Raw genomic sequence first — 18,788 nt, 5'->3', positions numbered from 1 at the left:
GAACAAGAGGAGGAATCGGGTGAGATTGGCAGTCGGGAGGAAGGCCACAAAGGGTGAAGACATGTGAGTGAAAGGGCCGACTGAGAGGTGTGTGTGTGTGTGTGTGTGTGTGTGTGTGTGTGTGTGTGTGTGTGTGTGTAGAGTGGGTAAGGGGAGTGGGGGAAAGGGAAAAAAAAGGGGGGGAGGGGGGAAACGAATGAAAGAGAGAATGAAAACAGAATAAAAATAGAGGCTGAGAGGAATCCTCATTTTTCATTTCAGCCGGCGGACTCGATGCCTCGAGATCAGACAATCAGACCTGATGGCTTTGGGAGGCTCAGTCAGCTTAGGGCTCGGAAAATGATGGGAGGATGATGAGGAGGGTTAGAGGATCTCAGCGAGGAATAGGAGCAGGAGGAGGAGGAGGAGGAAAGAGAAATGGTATTGGAGTAAATAACAGCAACACAAAAGGACAAAGGATTCAGAGATGGAGATTGCAGAAAAGCCGAACCTCTGGCAGTGGAAGTGGGGTGTTTTTTTTCTTCTTCCCACTGAGGGCTTTGAGTAGATCGCCATTGTTTTGTGTCACCAAACTGCCCCCCCCCCACCCCGAAGGGCAACCCCTTCCTGGGCGTAAACAGACGAGTCGAAGGTGAAGGGCAGCGGGGGACGGACGGACAGATGGAACGATGGGATTTCTACCCCTAAGAAAGCCGCCAGCGTCGGGTTTCATGTCCTTCACCCCGATCCTGCAGGAGTAGCGTTAAAACAACGCCTCCCCTCCTTCTCCCCCCTTTTTCTCCCGCTCTGTCTCTCCTTTTCTCTCCACCCACTCTCTCATTAAAACTGTGCGCCTCGGCTTCTAATTAAATCCCACTTGAAAGTCTTAAAAGTCAGACTCAGATTGATTCAATTTGCATTTCTGAACAGGGAACATTGCCTAAAAGGATTAATAAATTGGTTGAAAATGCCTCTTTCTGCAATGTGCTGTTGTTGCTTGTAAGACAACACCCATCCGATACCTATTTTTCTCGCATTCTTACGCTGTTTTCTACACATTCTCACACAAACGCAAGTGAGACGCAGTGAAGCCAGAATCCCATTCATCCAATTGTCCCCGAAAAACACTCACACACGAGTGCGCCGGCATTCGCCGTGGTGATTCCTCCCTTCAGTCGTCAATTGAATTCACATGTTAGCAACACACACTGTGGTGGGTGAACATACACGTATGCCACATCTTGCAGCCGCACACACTGAAGCAGGCAGAGGCCTGCACACAAACACACACACACACAATTGCCACATTCACACATGGCAGCAGTGTAACACTGTTGGCAGACCTCCAAAATGTTCAGCAGAATGTGATGGAAGCATACAAGGAGAGGATGGCGTGTGGGTATTAAAGGGGGGGGGGGTTAAAGCAAAAGAGAGTGAGAGAGAAAGTAGAAGAAGAAGAAGAAGAAGAAGAAGAAGAAGAAGAAGAAGAAGAAGAAGAAGAAGAGAGGGAGGGGGAGGGAGGCGATTGCTCAAACGAGGCACGCTGGGGGATTAAAAAAACCAACAGGAAGATTGGCATGAAGAACCTCGGCGATGTTGGCGTGCCGTTGATGACTCACTTGGGTGATAACATGCGAGGTGCGCCGGCGTTGGCGGAGGACGAGCCACGGGTCAATGACTCCCCTCTCATTGGGGGGGATGGAGGGGGAGAACCCCAGTCCCAGGACCTCGCATTCAACGTTAAGTGGCTATTTATGCCCGCACACCCGGCTCTGATATTGCCTATGGCGTAATTACAGGCTGCTATTGTTGGGAACAGATGCAGCGCTGAAACGATTAATCGCTCCACAGAATGGTAACCTTGCGCTTTGGGAAACTGTGATGGGCATTGTTCTCTATTCATCTGATGTTATAGACCAAACAATTAAGCAGCGGTTCCCAAAAGCCCTCCCCGAACAGCATTTGTCGAGTGAGATCTTACGGCAAGCGTAACTATGCGCGGCAGGTCTGTCAAGCCTTGGCGTTCTCTGCGCGGTGAAGTGGTGTCTAGACTACAGAAGACGCTGGAGCACAAGGGTGAGGAAAGGAATAAACTGAGTTTACTTACACAGAAATGAGCTGCGAACATTCGAGGGGCCAACTCATCGAGTGCGATATAAGATTTGTATCATTAAGAGCCTGAAATGTCAGTTTTTATGTCCAAACAGTGCTAGAAAAATGTCATTGGTCCCTCCGTCTCACATTAACATGGCATGCGTTGTTCACGAAAACGCGTTTCAGAACCATGGACAGTGCAGCGCCGCCACCGCGCTGAAGACACCCGCGGGGGAAGCGCTTGGATTGCCTCTCGACGGCTCTCAACATGGCGGTGCCTGAGCCGGCGACCCCGAGCTAACGGTGCTAACGGTGCTAACGGTGCTAACGGTGTGAAATACCAACGTTGTCCTGGAAGGGGGGGATGCTATGCGGTCAGCTTTGACCGAGCTTTATTCTGATAATATACAATATGCAATGCAGGGAAATATCGTTTGAAAACTAAACATGGGGAATTTAAAATTCTGGTGGCAAGTCAGGTTTGATTTCAACTTACACGCCTTAATAGTTAGCCAGTGAATTTAAGAAGTCTTCCTCGGGACGTTATAATGAAAATCATTAAACCACCGTAACAGCGGTTTGATTCCCGAGGGAACATGCTAATGAGAGAATGAAATGTTGTGTAATCACAGCCTTCCTCCCGCATCTTAACGTCCACGGTGCTTCGTTCCACAAAGGGAAAAAACGCTGCTCGCACCTGGAGGATTTGGCTTGAAATCCCATTTACTTCAATGCACAAAACTGACACAAATCCATTTGTTGTGACTCATTTGTGCCCTCCGGCAGCTCTCTGTGTAACGTATCGTCTGTTTTATTTCCATTTAAAAATCCAGTTTCATGTTTATACTAACGTCCCCGCTGGTTTACTAAAAGACATATTTCCCACTGTATTTCAGTCTGGTGAAAACTATTGCATGGATATTGCTGCACGCTGCAGACGGCCTTTTGTTTCCGACACCGTCAGATGGTGCCTGACTTCACCTCAGCGTCACATCATCATCTCCATCCTGTTCACTCGGGTGCTGAAGCAGCATATGACCTCTCCTCAATGAGGTCACGGGATGCGTTGACCTCAGATTCAGGACATGGACACCAACCGTGGCTCTTTATTTAGAACAACACTGACCTCCAGTGGTTGTTTCACGGCAACTCCGCTCAAACGACTGCAGCTCCATGTTGTTTCCATGATTATGCTCTGAATATGGTCATTACTGTGCACTCACAATGGGCTCATTCTGCTTTGAGGATGCTTCATAATGTTAAATGAGCACCACTGCAGGTGAAGTGTCATGATCTTATCATGTAGGATAACAAACCTCATGACAGCCTTTCTTGTAATCTCGATCTATGAGTTGCCATAATAATAATGTAAACAATGTTATAAACATTTAATTTTCTATTAGTTATATGGACCATGCATGAACAAATACAGTCCTTTTTATTGTATATCCATATTATTATATTAACCTAATGGGCTTAAACGTAATTTACAAAGAAATGTAAACACTCGACAACCAACTCTCCCTGACTCCCAACATCACTGCGACAACGCGATCCTGTAGATACACGCTCTACAACATCAGGAGAATACGTCCCCTTCTCACTCAGAAGGCAGCGCAGGTACTGATTCAGGCTCTTGTCATCTCCCGCCTGGACTACTGCAACTCCCTCCTGGCAGGTCTCCCTGCCACCGCCATTCGACCTCTGCAGCTCATTCAGAATGCAGCAGCTCGACTGGTCTTCAACCTTCCGAAATTCTCCCACACTACTCCACTCCTCCGCTCTCTTCACTGGCTACCGGTGGCCGCCCGCATCCAGTTCAAAACACTGGTGCTCACGTACCATGCTGTGAATGGATCGGGTCCAGCTTACATCCAGGACATGGTCAAACCCTACATCCCACCCCGCACTCTCCGCTCTGCATCTGCAAAACTACTCGTCCCTCCCTCACTGAGAGCAAAACACTCGACTAGGTCTCGACTCTTCGCTGTCCTTGCGCCGAAATGGTGGAACGCGCTCTCTGAAGACATCAGGACCGCAGAGAGCCTTCAGATCTTCCGCCGCAAACTAAAGACACACCTCTTCAGACTCTACCTCGACTAAAGACTAACAAATTGCAGCACTTAAATTGTACTTGTGACGTCACTCATCTATAGCAAATTGTAAATTCGCTTATTTGAGGAAATTGCACTTTCTTGTTTCTTGTTCTCCTGAGTTTGTACCCTATGGTTGAATGCACTTATTGTACGTCGCTTTGGATAAAAGCGTCAGCTAAATGACATGTAATGTAATGTAATGTAATGTAAAAATGTATTATTAATATTATTGTTAAATAGACATGACTTTGGGGGGTGGGGAGATTTAAAACTCCACTCACAGATGTGGCCATAAACTTTTTTTTGACAATCCTCATGAAATTAGAAGAAGCCATTAACAATGAAACCAATGAAACTTTTAATGTGTGAACCAAAAACACAAACTCGTGTTTTTTTAATGATTTCCACCCCTGCTGGTCACAGACCACCTGACGCCGAGGTCCTTGTGAACGGGCTCTTGTAGATGTCAAGTGTTCAAACGCAAGGTGGATTCATTCAGTCATTCATTACATTACAAACCTCATGACAGGCGGGAACTCTGGAACTAGAACCCGTGCATTCCATGAACCACAAAAGGAGAATTCCACTCACAGCAATGCATCATCATTTGGAACACTTGTGTGTTCTTCACCTCCGTCTTCAGACACTTGCCAAGTTGACTTTGACCAGCGCAGCAGAGGAAAGGTAAGCCGCTCGGCTCACTGCCGTATATATATTTGCACACACTCATAAGCTTTGTCATCATCAGCACAGTGGCAGCACTGCTGCCTTGCCATGCATCATGGCTTTGATTGATCATTGTTTTGATCAGCCTTGACTTAATGATTTATCAAGCCTCCGCATGTTCATTTATCTATTTAGCGCACGCTGACTCCCCCTTATTATCACCTCACACGGTGGATCTTACGCTGAATCCCACACAATACGACTAAACTGATGGCCTGGAAAATGTGTTGGCCTGCTTTTGTAATTTGACAGCAAAATGCATAACAGAGCCAGAACCCCGAAACCTTCGAAGTGGCGTAAAATGAAGAGGAGTGCATCATTCGGAATGCTGCGTGGTCCCTCTTTCTCCCGGGTCCCTAAATCCCACCCATCCTACGGCGCTGTTCACTCGACAATAGCCGTCCCACCCAAGAGATGGAATCGACACGGCTATTCCTGTAACTACAGACGGGGAGGGGGAGTGGGCCAACACTGGTGGGCTGGGAGGGGGCCCCAATCCACAAATCCAGGAAGAACCCCCAGTCCTCAGCCCCCGAGACCCGACTTCGAAAACCTGCCTGTACCAAACCAGTACACACCTGTGCAGGTGAGATCAAAAGCCACCATGGCAACATTGTCTTTGACGCCTGTCTGACTGTATGTTGGTTTATGCGCTAAACCAGTCCTTTTGACAGTTTTTTGACTATTTATTAAACTACAAAGTTGCACATGGATGTATAAAATACTACAATTTATTTGAATGGATTTATATCTAAGCATCGGCATCGGTATCAGCGTAGGTGCTGATTAGTGTCTAACAATGATTGGGGCTGATTATAGAAAGCGATACACGGTAAAAGACTCCCTTTCGGATCTGACCCCACTGACTCAGTTTGCCCCGTTTGCCCTCTATGACCCCCGCCAGGACATCGCCAGCTGCCATGAGCTCGTCTACGGAGCTTACCTCGGCAATGAGACGCAACACCTCGAGTTCAAACGAGGTGGATGTGAGTACAGATGAGATCATTTTTACGGTTTCATCACAATCGGTCCCGGTAAAGATGATTCACCAAAGTTAACCTGATCAACCTCCTTCAGTTTATTACCTGAATAAGATTTTCGGCCGTGATGCAAGGAAGTACGGCTGCGCCTTCCTGAACAGCGGCGGGGGGAGTCTGCTCGTCGGCGTGTGTGACAACGGAGTGGTTTGTGGCGTGAGCTTCGACCACAAAGAGACGGACAGGACCCTTCTGCTGGTGGACGGCGCCGCGAAGCTCTTCAGCCCTCCCCTCTTCCCCCACAACTACCTCCTGCGCTTCCTGCCTGTGATAAAGCCCGGCGAGCATCACCTCAGGGTGCTGTGCCTCACCTTCAAAGCGCCTCCTGTGGCAAACCTCTACCACGTCAACAAGGGGCAGGTGTACCTGAGGCAGGACGGGAGCGTGTGGGGGCCCTTGAGTCCAGCCCACACCAGAGAATTAAAGAGACAGGTCAGAGACGCCTTTGCGGTGTTATGAAACACGCATGCAGGTGAAAGTTTTCTAGCTCACGTGCTCTTTGCGTTTTTTTCAGAGGTGGGCTCTTCAAGCGGGGCAGCCGGTGGAGCGGCCTTTAGCCGGGCATGTCCGATGGTTACAGGAGACCCTCGCCGAACTGGAGAGGACCACAGCGTCACTGAGGTGGCTGACAACCGCCGGATCCGAGCGTTGGAGCAGCAGGTTGAGGAAGGACATGCAATCCTCGTTGGAGCGCCTCTGCCGCCAGATACGGGAGCGTGTATGGTCGTAAAAGCGCGTCATGAGAATCCCATCAACCTCCACGAGGCAGCAAAATAAACTGGAAAAAGCAAAGAGGTGCACTCCTTCTGAAGCTCAATTCTTTTAAACAATCAATGGATCAAACAAATATGTACGATGTGGAAGGCGTTGCTTGTTTTAGAAATCCACGCAGAATATTCATCAACTCTACACGTCATCTCAGTTCAACAAAGCTTTTTAATAATAAAAAATGAATCTCTCTCTCTATATATATATATATATATATATATATATATCGAGCACCAAACCAAAGACTCAAGGGCAACGGAACACCATCTGGTTGTTAGGCCATATATTGACTTAAACTATAGATATTAAATCCGTGTGTTGTATTTTGCAGCTGCGGTTGATTTATAGAACCAACACCCAAAAGGGTTTGTTTCAGGAGAAGAAAGCCCTCACTTAAATGCTCATTTACAAGCATCTAAAAATGCGTTTTTTAAATTTAAAATATATTATTTATATTAATAAAACGCTTTAAAAGAGCTCTCCTGAAATTAGATCTAGTCTATAAAGTGGTGCCTTTACCCAAAGTCCACCAGGGGGCAACAGAGGGTCGGGCACAGGGTCTTTTCTTCTTCCTCTTCTTTTCTCAGCAGTTCTGCCTCGTGGAAGGGGAGGCCGTGCCCACTCATTGGTGATTAAGGTTCTGGTGATGAGTCACGAGGAGAGGGTAGGAGGTGGGGGGGGGGGAGGAGTAGGAAAACGAGGCAGAGGAGGTGCGTGTTGGGGAGGGATGCTCGCGTTACCTCCAGGTGTCCTCTCGCGTTGCCAAGAGGCTGACAGATTTCTGCTGTCTGGCCATGAATCTGCCTGCTCTGTGTTCTCCTGCCAGGGTCCCTGCCTGTCCATCTAGCTACAGCGAGCATCCATCCAGAACGCGCACGGCTCGGGGCGGGGCGGGGGGGGCAGTTCAACACGGCCCCTGCATTAAGTGGTGTTTGCCAACAACGTCCTGCAGACCCTCTGAAATGGGCCGATGCCATTGATGAGGAGCAAATTGAATAATTGTGACAATAAAGAGCAGAATATGGGGCAGAGATTTTTGTCGATTACGTGACTACGTGACTGTTATTTTAGACTCCGTTCTGAAGGTCAGCATTCAGAGGCCCGAGACGTTGTTTCCCTTTTCTTTTTTCGATCCATCCAACTCAGTTCACATCCTGCTTCCCCTTTCTGATTCGAGTTTCATGTCACACATCCGGTTGTTTTCTTCTTTCGCCCCTGCGACAAATATGTGGGGAGGAATTTTTTCCCCCTTCTTATCTCACATGTTTTATTTGCGCGGTTGAATTAGCTCAAGCACAACACCGCGCAGCAGCAGCAGTGAGTTAGTGCCAATCAGCCTGCTAGGCCGCGCGGGGGTGGCTGACTAAGTCTTCTTACCATGCAGAAACTTTGCCTCCCTCCTCGCCTGCCCACACGCAGAGCGTCACATCGGGTTTTGTTGTTCTTGTGGCCGGTGGTGTCATCAGAGAGGAGGCATCGTGAATGCATCCATTCCATCTGTAGACTTCACATCAGCTGTCTTGAGATGGCTGCAGCAAATGTTAAAAAAAAAAAAAAAAGGCTTCCTGTGACGATACACGTGGGAGCCTGTTCAAGAGTGCTCGGGCAGTCATTGATTAACCAGGAAAATGTTCCTCATCAATTCAAGATCACGCCACCTCCTCAGTTAAAAAATGCAAACGGCGTTAACGGCAGCCTCGAGGAGACGCAATCTATTTGTAACGTCGGAGTCGTGCCACATGTGCTGAAAGCAACGGAATATCTCCACATACAACGCGTCTAGTGTCGGGCAATACGTTCGTTTTTGTGTGGGTCACGTGTGAATGACCTGACTTGTTTGTAAAAAAAAAAAAAGAAGAAGAAAAAAGGCATAAACAGCAGTTTTTTTTTATCTTCTGATTTCTCGAAACGTGGGGTTGTTCCTTGGCACCGATCAGAGTCAACATGTGTTTTCACACCTCCAGGAGATATCTGAGAAACCCCCGTCACCTTTAAGCTGCTGCATGTGAATCACTGTGGCGCGCAGCGGCGTTTCAGAGTCACGCGGCTCCCGCGAGATGACCTGACGCTTCGATTTAACGCTGGCTCGCTTTGGAAAAAAAGAAGTTTTAATCAGTTTCGGAAGCTCGTTTTTTTTCCGAGTGTGTCCCTTTCACTACTAACAACACACACAGAGAAGCGCCACAACTTTTAAACGTTATAGACGTCCTCTAACGGCAACGGTGAGTCAGCAGAGCAAGCCGCTCACTTATTTACAAGGTGATGCGTTCAATAAAACTCTGGGTAGACTCTGACCTGCAGCTGACGATCACCAGAAGGCAAACAGCCCCCAGTGTAAACAAGCATTTGTTAGTTTTGCACTTCTGTCCTCAAGTAACACTACGACCCGAAACAGATGTTCGTGAGACTGAAAACAGGAATAGAGTCTGCGTTCATCGAATCGGCCGTCCTCCAACGAGGCGATGTTTGTGCCTAATAGAACACACTTTGTTGGACCGGATGACGTCTGTGGCATTCTGCTAATAAATCCCTTCGCCGCGTTGTCCTCCTGTTTACCTGGTGGGCCGATGACATGCATCATGGCTCAGGCAAACGACTGCAAGAGGTGGGAGGGGGGGGGGGGCAACCGTTTCAGATGTGGTGGACGTTTGCCAGTCCTGTTAGTGGAGGAAGACGGCTGCAGCTGCTGCGTTCCAATCGAATCAAAATGACAGAGTGACCTTGCAGAGGCAAAGTGGGGTATATTTTTAGCCAGATGCTTTATTCCTCCCCCCCCAGTCGTCTTCTTTTTATTTACGCCCAAACACTGTCTTTTGTTGGAGACAATCGGCCTTCTCAGCTGAGGCAGTGGGAGCGCGGAATGACTGTTTTGCGTCACATTCGACGTGTCTTTATCTGTTTGGTTTTTTTTAAAGTTGTATCAACAAAGGGTCTTTCTTTGCACACAGCTCTCCAGATCTCCAAGACGTTAGCCCGTCGGATCGAACCGCCACTTTCTTTTCTTCTTTACCACAACGTGACCGCTAGCCCGTCAAGTCAGCAGCCCGGGGACGAGCGATGAGCGCGTGCAGGTGGACGGGCGCGCACGTGGCCAGCGCCATAATCACGACGTGGATGAACAGGATGTTTTCTCGAGGATTTCGATCCACTGTCGGGACATAAGGAGAATTTTGACACGTTTAACACAAATATTCGGGCTGAAGATTCCCTGCATTACCTTTAAGACATGATGGAGTCCTCACGGGCACAAATGAATGCTACCTGTCCGTTAGAAATAATTACGTACATGGACGTCGATGTCAAAAACCGGAAAGAGTGTGTGAGCAGCGCTGACAGCGGGGCAGCTGTCTCAATATGTTGTTTTAAAATCAAGCACGTTATTTCCACTTGAAAGCATTTCACATTCAAACAAAGAAATCCACACAAGAAATCAGCCAAAGCAAAGAAAAGACATGAGAAGTCGTTTGAGAGCATGCCGTGCTGAAATTGTTGAAGCACCCAACAATATACATTATTTTTTTTAGTTCAATTCCAAACACCAAAATAATGGATGCAAGACGTTTGCCACATATTGATCGACCGCTCGAGTCACTTCGACCAGCAGCTGATTTGTTCTGTCGGAGCAAAAAGGGAAACACGCGGAGAGTTAAAATAGCAAAAGCCTGGAACAAAGTCTCGCAGCGGTGAGTCATGTGACGCTTTAAGGTCCTCTGCACACAGGAAATGAGAACGGGTTACTTTGCGTAGACTGACATCTGTTGCACAACGCGAAGGACCGACAGAGCTGGAGGAAGAGCAAACTCTCCTCAGCGCTCTGACAAACATTGACTAATATTTAAATGGTGTCTCTAATGGATCAGTTCTCCCACACAACTCCGTGGTCAGCTGCTCGTGCAACATAAGAGATGGTTTCATGAATATCAGCACCTGCTAAACTGCATGTAGCTTCGGCTGGTTTGAGCAATTTCATATAAATCCACTGTTTGCGCAGGACAATCCTCACGCGATCCCATTCAAAATATTCTTAATTCTTCTTAATGTCAAGTCAGTTTCAAGTAATTCTGTATGTAGTTTTTTTTTTTAAATAAAGATCCTACTTCATAGGAAGCTATTGTGTTTTGGCTTAAAATAACTTAGTTATGGGACACATTTAGCCTCCTGTGTTGGCTGTTTGTTATGTTAAGTGTTCATGTGGAAGTGATGACTGAACACGCTTCGCCCCCGTTAACCCACTGCATCGTAAAAAACTGCCACGATGACCACGGAGGTTAAATTTAAACCAGCGAGCCATCATGAAAAAGGTCTAACGGACCGTCGGTTTGTGTAACGGGTTTTGTTGTCCCTGCTGTGGTTTGACTTCATCACATAATACATCGCTCAGATAGCCGAGCTGGAACCCAGGAGTTTTTTTTTTGCACTGACCATGATAAACTGACTGAAGTGTTTTCAGTTAAACTGCCAGATGAGACCTTCTCTGGGGACTGCGTGGGTGAGTCAAGACCAACACAATGACCAGACCATTTCTTTTCAACCAGCTTCTATTTTAAATTGTTGTTTTCGTGCAGGGTAGATTGTGCGTTTCTATTCAACGCACACATGACGGCGGTCCGATCCTCAGAGGCCCCAGAAGCGAAGCTCCTGTCTGTTGCTGCTCCAGTTGATTAGTTTAACTGGTCGAAACGTTGTTCTTTGAGAGCACCGTCAAGCCGCTGTCAACGCGGCCTTTGTCTCAGTTTTTGTTTCTCCTTGTGGCTTCCATTTCTGCAAAGTTAGTCAATGATTTTATCCTGAATGAATCTAAATAGCTATGACACTTAAAGCGTTTCAAAAGCTTTTCCTTTGTTGGTCCTATTTTCACAGAGTTTGGGAAAACCTATTGTGTAAAATATCAATATTAATCAAAATATTAATCATCTTTTTTCTGCATTTTCTGCAAATAAAGACACAATAAAAACGCGGCAACCTCAGATTTACAGTTCTGCCCTCCAGCTGGTGAAGATGCTGTCGTTGTCACACTCTTTGGGCTATTAGTGTTCCACGGAGCAGTACCCTTATGAATCAACCGCAATGCAGAAATAACATGTTATGGAACATCAACGTGCGGGATGCAAAATGCCAGATCATTTGAGAGATTGACAGGTAATCTTCAGCCGCTCATCCGCTAAATCAGTCCTGTTTGAGCAGAGATAATGTGCGCTTTGACGTGTTTGGAGACAATACTCGGAGGAATCCATCGTCGGATTATGGCCGTTACATTAGAGCACATGTAAACACATTGAATGAGAAGAGCCGGCAAAGGGTGGTGGGAAGGGAGGGGGGGGGGTGGTGTAGTTAGTGAGTCCTCAAGGACACAGTGTGCTGTGGGAGCCTGACTGAGGTGTCGAAAGGGAGGCAGCGTGTATAAGACGAGGAGGAGGAGGAATGAACGCTGACGCATTTAGGAGCTGTTGGAGGGGGTGAAGGGGGAGGAGGGGGGGCAGGTTGCTGACGTCTGGACAGCCATGCAAATCTAGGAAACCAAGGAGATGGCGCCGGTCCAAACGCTGCCCCGATGAACCGTGGTGATTTCTGGCCGGAGATGAAACGGAGCGGTGGGGGGAGGCTCAAACGGCAAGTTTGCATTTCTTTCTCTCGCAGCTTTGGCAACAGTCCTCGCGGCTTCTCTGAGAGGGAACCACTCAAGAGAAGAGGAGCATCTTGACAGTAGAGTTTTGCACACCGCGTCCAGCTTTTCTGAAGCACAGAGGGGATTTGTACGAGGTGCATTGTGTGTGCAGGTCTCTGTCGAACAGAACATACAGAGAGCCGGGACGTGATGGAGAGCTGTTGGCACCACCTCACAGACACACATGTAGCTACTTTTAATTACAAAAGGAGAGAGGGACGAATACAAGGGTAGATGATGGAGGGGTAGAAGCCAATCTGTCGCATGTGGAGATAAAAATAAAAACTCATTTACTGGCCGGTTGGTTGCAACCTGCAAAAATGTACAAAGTGCACCGTTTCTTTATTAGAATACAACTTTTTAATACATAGCACCCCACCCTGTATGTTTTATACTGTTCACACACAGAGGACGTCATCATGGATCTGTTAAATAAATACTAATGGCTAAGGCAAACAGCAGAACTTTAAGGTGTGGATAATTGTCGCTGTGAAAATGAATCATTTTCCCCATATTCTGTGGTTCAGCGCTTCAGGCTCACAATTCTACGTGGTTAATGTCTCCAGGCAATGAGCAAACATTTACATGTCATTTCAGGGGGGGTGTATATTTAGTATTTCACAAATGCAGACATTGTTCATCTCTCACAGATTTTAAAAAGAAAAGAAAAGAAGCAGATTAGGGGCTTGGAATCAATCATTTGGCCCTCGTCCAGCTGGTGCTCGCCCAGCTCGCCTGTGCCAAAAATAAAATGGCCCCGTCTGACTGAGCAACGAAAAACACCGGACGCCGGTTTGCTGATGATTCACAAACGCTTGTGTAAACTCCTAATAAACCGTCCTTTCACAGTAGGATGAGCTCCACCAAACAAACACACAAACGATTATCGGCTTGAATAAATATCGGTGTTACGTTTCAGATCCTTTTTGTTGTACTTTGAACTACAACTTTCCTCCACCCGGCAATTAAAACACGTTAAGCAGGCGTCCTGGAACCCGGCGGGGAATAACAACATTTAGTTATTCAAATCACAGTCACGTCTGCCTTTTACACACTCGATGATCCTCAATGCAACATGATGCATTTCAGCAGCTTGATTTTCTTAAAGCTGTAAAACCACCTGAATATATGACGTCAACGAAGACACATTCTGAAAAGGTCATTTTGTTACACGATTAGGTAATGAATTACCACCAGTGCTTAAGACAACTTAGACCTTTAAGCCCGGACTGCAGAGGCCTCAACATGTCAAATATTGACTTGCTTAACTACGTGTGTGAAAAAGCTTCCAGGTTCAAGGCCCGAAGAGCAGTCTCTGCTTCTCCATTGAGTCCAACTGGAGGTCATTATTACATTGTAATTATCACAGTTTATTCTGTATTGAATTGTCTCTCTCTCTCTCTCTCTCTCTCTCTCTCTCTCTCTCTCTCTCTCTTTTAATGGGATCATGTTGACCTTTTTACCGTGTCTGTACTCCTGAAGTTGGGTGAGGGGATCTGAAGCCATTATAACAAACGTAAGGGACATTTCACAGCTGCAGACTACTTTTTCACACGTTGCCTTCATTGCACAGGGCTGCAGTGGCTCAGACCCCCGCCTGCTTCTTCATGGATAATGTCATTTTAAAATACTTTAGACATTCAGCTTAATTGCCCTGGAATCATGTCGTGAAACCAGGGTATGCTATGATAAGAAATACTGTGGATCTTCTAAACTCTGTGTTTTGTCTTCGTTTTATCGTGACTTACTCGGGGAAGTTATTTGGTGTTAAAAAGGTCAGTTCACCACCTTCCTAATCACAATGTTCTTACTCCTCACGGGGAGAACTACACAATGCCCTTTCTGTGGCTGCAGAGGAAGCTCCAGAAGTCTGATGACACGTCACCCAGATGGTGTCGCAGTGATATCATCGGGTATTCCAACCTAGATAAGGCGGAGTTTACCAAACAGAAAGGGTCTGACGAAGAGAAACTATGATGCTAAATAACGGGAGAAGAGGTTAAAGACTGTTTATAAGAAGTGGAAGTGGCCACAATGACGTCGCTGAGTAAACTGCGGTTTAGATGAACGGGACTGGGATCTGGGAAACATTCAAAGTAAATGTGGTTAAAAATGTAAGTTTCTTATGAGAAAAGCATGAGAGCTACTTGTCTAAAAGTAGTAGACATTTATTTTAATGACATCCCTTTTTAGTTTTTAGTTATTGTCTTGTTTGATGCAGATTGGATCAGAGAGACGGTGGATTTGTTCAAGGGGCCACATTGATGTCCCGTGATGGGCGGGAGGCACCGTGTGGCAGGCAGAGGGTTTCCCACAGAGACACTAATCCAGGAACTGGCTTCATTAAAATAACCTTTTGTGACCTTCATGTGGGTTTGGCTGCGTGTGAAACAATAAAATCCAAATTAGTGTCTAAAAGAAACATTTAGTCTTTTCCAACCAAAGAGCAGTACAACATAAACTGCTACTCTGTGGCAACGTGTTAATCAACCCCCACAGTTCTACCTCTTGTTTATTCCTCACGTTATTTCCCTCATTAGGTCGATGTGCTGATTACACCAAGACAAATCAAATCATGGAGAAAGTAATCCATCCATATGAGCCAGTATCCACCTTGTTAAATATTATTTGCATCAAATGTTTTCCCTGGCGTGTTTGTTTTGGTCCCAGTATCATTTATCAGACTGCACCCTCAGGTGAAACAGATGCAGAACAGAAACATACAATTATGTTGGAGTCTGAGTCACGGCTGCACCTGAACAGACACTGACTAATGAAATAACTTCTTCTCTTGCGGACATACTCCCTTGGAATCATGTCATTCAATTTAATCACGAGTAGATTGGCCACAAATCAACTGTCTGCGCTATGGTTTCGTTGTGCGGTGAGTAACACGCCGGAAGTTGGTCGATTTTCCCTCCCGGGCACGGAGTCCACCGTTGTTTTGATATCCGCTGGATGACGGTGGTGTTGTTCGCAAACTCCCGTGTTCCCTCCATGTTGTGGGTGTAGAGCGTAAACAGGACGCGGTGGAGCACGCGGCCCCGGGGGCGCCGGTGTTCCACGCCTGAATGGACGAGGTGGGACCACCGCACAGAGCCGACTAGCAGCGGTTGCAGCGGTGTTTGGTGCTTAATAGTTTAAGATTGTATTAAACAGGAGGCTGCCATTTGGAAACAACATTGTGTTGGTTCCAGGTCTCCAGAGGAAGAAAATGAAGATGAATTTGGTTCGTCCCATAAACATCATCTGGTGCTATATGATTCTTTAACTAGTGTGAAATGTCAATACATCCCATTTGTCCAATATTGTAGGTTATGACCGTGTACTTGCAAAACGGGTTACAATTATATCCACTTTTTGTGTGTAGTGCTAAATAGCTGAATGTACCTTACTGGGCTTATAGCAGTAGAGGGCATATCAGAATGTCCCCTATAGAACCTCGGGATTATGTATAATGTATAAATGTCCATATCAAAATGGGTGTCGTTGGAGTCCACTTGGACCAAAGTAGCAAAGGATGAAAGGTCTCGAGACACCCAAAGACAGTGGTTCCAGTAAATTGGCCAGTCATTTATTTATTGTGCTGGAGTCCAAAGTCCTGAATGGACCAATTGATCGACTGAGGGACGGACTAAAAAATAAAAATAAAAAGTTTTAATTGAAACACAGAATTAAATAAACAAGCAACACAGTGACACTTTCTCATGCGGTCCGACAATCGGTGACCCGGCTGAACTACTTGTGCATCATCACTTTTCTTTTGTGTTCAACCTCGAGAGTTTGGGGGTGAGTCATCTGGTGAGTAAGAGTGCAAGGTGACGACCACGAAGCCGAGGTTCCCAGGTAGTGCGCAAAAGAGCCGGTAAACACTGCTGCGACGGCCGGTATGCGTCACTCTCGCTGTAGGGCGCGGACAGCCAATGACATCCACCGGACTGTTACAGCTGTTTACACAGAGACGTGCAGGCGATGACATTGGAGCTTGGGAAAGGGCGAGGTTCATATTCCGGTATCGTTGACACCACACTCTCCTTTACAAACACTTAAACCTCGGATTTTTATCTTGAACGTTACCTGCAGCAGTTCAGTATCGTTTGGGTAGAAAGTGCTAAAAGATATTACTGCGAACGATGATCGATCTGCAGCTTAAGTCCTGGCTGGCGGTGAAACGGAGGCGCTGGGCCGAAGCAAACGGTGTTACGTGATTGGGGTTAACGTACTGTCTGACCCTGTCATCCATCCCACCAGCACTCCTGCGTTTCCAACACGCGTTGACAAGTGGGTGATCCTCGGAGGTTTTAGTAAAGCTACAGACAAAAGCTGGAGAGTTCACCAAGACTTTCTAGTGTAATCACAAAGATATTCAGGATGAAATAAAAAGAAACATACTGCATGACCCTAAACATCACTTGGTTTATTTTCTTTAAACATCTTTAAATGGGCTTGATTAACAACTTTCTGTGTTGAGAATATATATGTTAGATTTCGTCTTGAACTTACTTGCATCAGTTCAGTATCGTACAGTACAAAGTGCTACAAACAACCTTTGCAACTGTCGCTAATTCAGAGTTCCCCTGGTTGTATCGCTCCTGTGTGAATATGGCTTGAAATGCTACTTGGTAAAAGTACTTGTACTGTATGTTGTTAAACTCTTCCTTGGTGCCAATCTAACAGCACAGGCCTCGACTTGAATCCGCTCGCTTGCCGCTGCTGCAAAGGCAAAACTAACCATTGAGTAACCCGCACATGTCAATTATCCGCGTGCGCCGCCTCTAGATCAGTCTGACTTCTATCACAGGACCCGTTCTCACATTCGAAAAAGAAAGCAGTGCTGTTCGCGGCCGTCACAGCCTCGTGTGTTGCGGGTCTGAGTTTCCTGCTGTCATCAGTGCTCTAAGGTATTGCCACGTTGGAGCAGATGTGGCACACGGAGACACCCTGCTGTCCCACCAGGTGTGCTCGGCGGGGGGGGGGGGGGCTGCTTCAGTCTGGCACCTCTGGATTCAGACTTTGCTGGCAGCCACCAAAAAAGAAATGGTGGTGGAAAAGGGCCCGTTTGATCAGAAGACAAAAGCACCGAGTGACAACCGGACCAAACGTCAGCGAGGCCCGTCTGCTTGTGCGTACTGTGGCTCCTCCCCGCTTTCTGAATTCCCGTTTCACTTCACGGCGAACCGCTGGGGCGAGACATTTGAGGTTTTTGGTATCATCGTATCATTGGGGGGGACAGGGGGGGGTTAAATGAATTCCCCACCTCGATGCGGTGCCTGCCTCTGAAACTGTGGCACAAGCCACTTTCACATACTGCCGACTGGTAGCGTACAGCCAAACACACTGCATGCATGTCATTCCTCTCAGTGTGACCCCAAGAGCCAATCACTGATTTTGAAATACGTGTGTAAGCTATTTCACATTTCACATTGTGATTTTACGCCGGTCAAATCACAATGTGGGACGAAAGCCCAGGAGAACCATCGCATTACCAATCAAGTTAAATCTGCTCTTAACACAGATCCACATACAGACTTAACTGAAAAGACTTGCCGCTCTCAGACGGGTCTCATTGGAATACATTTATTTCTACACCGTCTAATTATTTGAATCAGCTTGACACACTACACTCGAAAACCGCCTCTCGCTCCTGGTCACAGTTCGTTGAACCTTTTTTCTTCGCGCAGGCCGCTTCCTCCGGCCATGTTCAGGAGGCGTGCGGGCGGATCGGCAGCCAGATGTCAGAGCTTTGAGGAGAAGGGGTTAGATGGGATTAAGTGCCGCTCCATCGACGCTCGACTTGAGCTCATACCGTCCGAGGTTATGCAATTTAAAGACACCGAGCAGGGTTTAGCGTGCGTTTCATCCGCATGTAAATTAAAGGGCCGGGCTTTTCTGGCTCCGCGATTTCGCCCGTGGTTTAAACGGAACGAGCTCTTGAAGAAGATCTCCCAATGGCTCAGTGTAACGTGGTGGAAAAAGCCACCCTCGACTCGTGCTCTTGATTTAATCGAGCTGCCACGCGAGACCCAGCAGGCTTTCATGTTTGCTATGCTGACAGCCGGAAGGGGCTATTCTGAGAGTGGATATCAACCTCCCCGCCCTGCTCTAGGAAGTGGCCCAATGATAGAGTTTCCTGTTTGTATTTAGAGGAGATAAGCTTCTCTTGGGCAAGCGCTCTCACTTGAAGTTCTGTACTGGTTTGCGGCGCTCCGACGGATCACAGCGGTAACGAGGCGACGCCGTAACGTGTCATCTGTGTGCCGTGTGCTCTGCGAGGCTGTGTGACATTTTACAGAAGGAATTGCTTGTTCTTTCTGGTTGTGAGATGAAAAGTGTAATGCCCAGCTGGCTGTTTTGCAACAACAACAACAACAACAGCAACCCTATCAACCGGTTGGTTCAATGCTGAAGGCTTTTATGAGGCTC

The 18,788-nt window shown here is 47.0% G+C and overlaps 2 protein-coding genes across 3 annotated transcripts in view; one reads left to right on the top strand and one right to left on the bottom strand.

The window, feature by feature from the left end:
• Positions 1–18,788, bottom strand: part of rpl15 (ribosomal protein L15) — a 338,976-nt gene that overhangs the window by 161,165 nt on the left and 159,023 nt on the right. The gene's annotated exons all lie outside the window — the stretch shown is intronic.
• LOC120826979 (schlafen-like protein 1) lies at positions 5,028–6,391 on the top strand. Its single transcript, XM_078081880.1, has 3 exons — positions 5,028–5,481; positions 5,800–5,881; positions 5,973–6,391. Exons 1-3 carry the CDS (start codon positions 5,152–5,154, stop codon positions 6,389–6,391), a joined length of 831 nt encoding a protein of 276 aa, XP_077938006.1. The 5' UTR covers positions 5,028–5,151.

The sequence above is a fragment of the Gasterosteus aculeatus genome, chromosome 10, assembly GCF_964276395.1.
Source record: "Gasterosteus aculeatus chromosome 10, fGasAcu3.hap1.1, whole genome shotgun sequence".
Taxonomy (NCBI): Eukaryota; Metazoa; Chordata; class Actinopteri; order Perciformes; family Gasterosteidae; genus Gasterosteus; species Gasterosteus aculeatus.
This window is presented reverse-complemented; position numbering and strand designations above follow the sequence as displayed.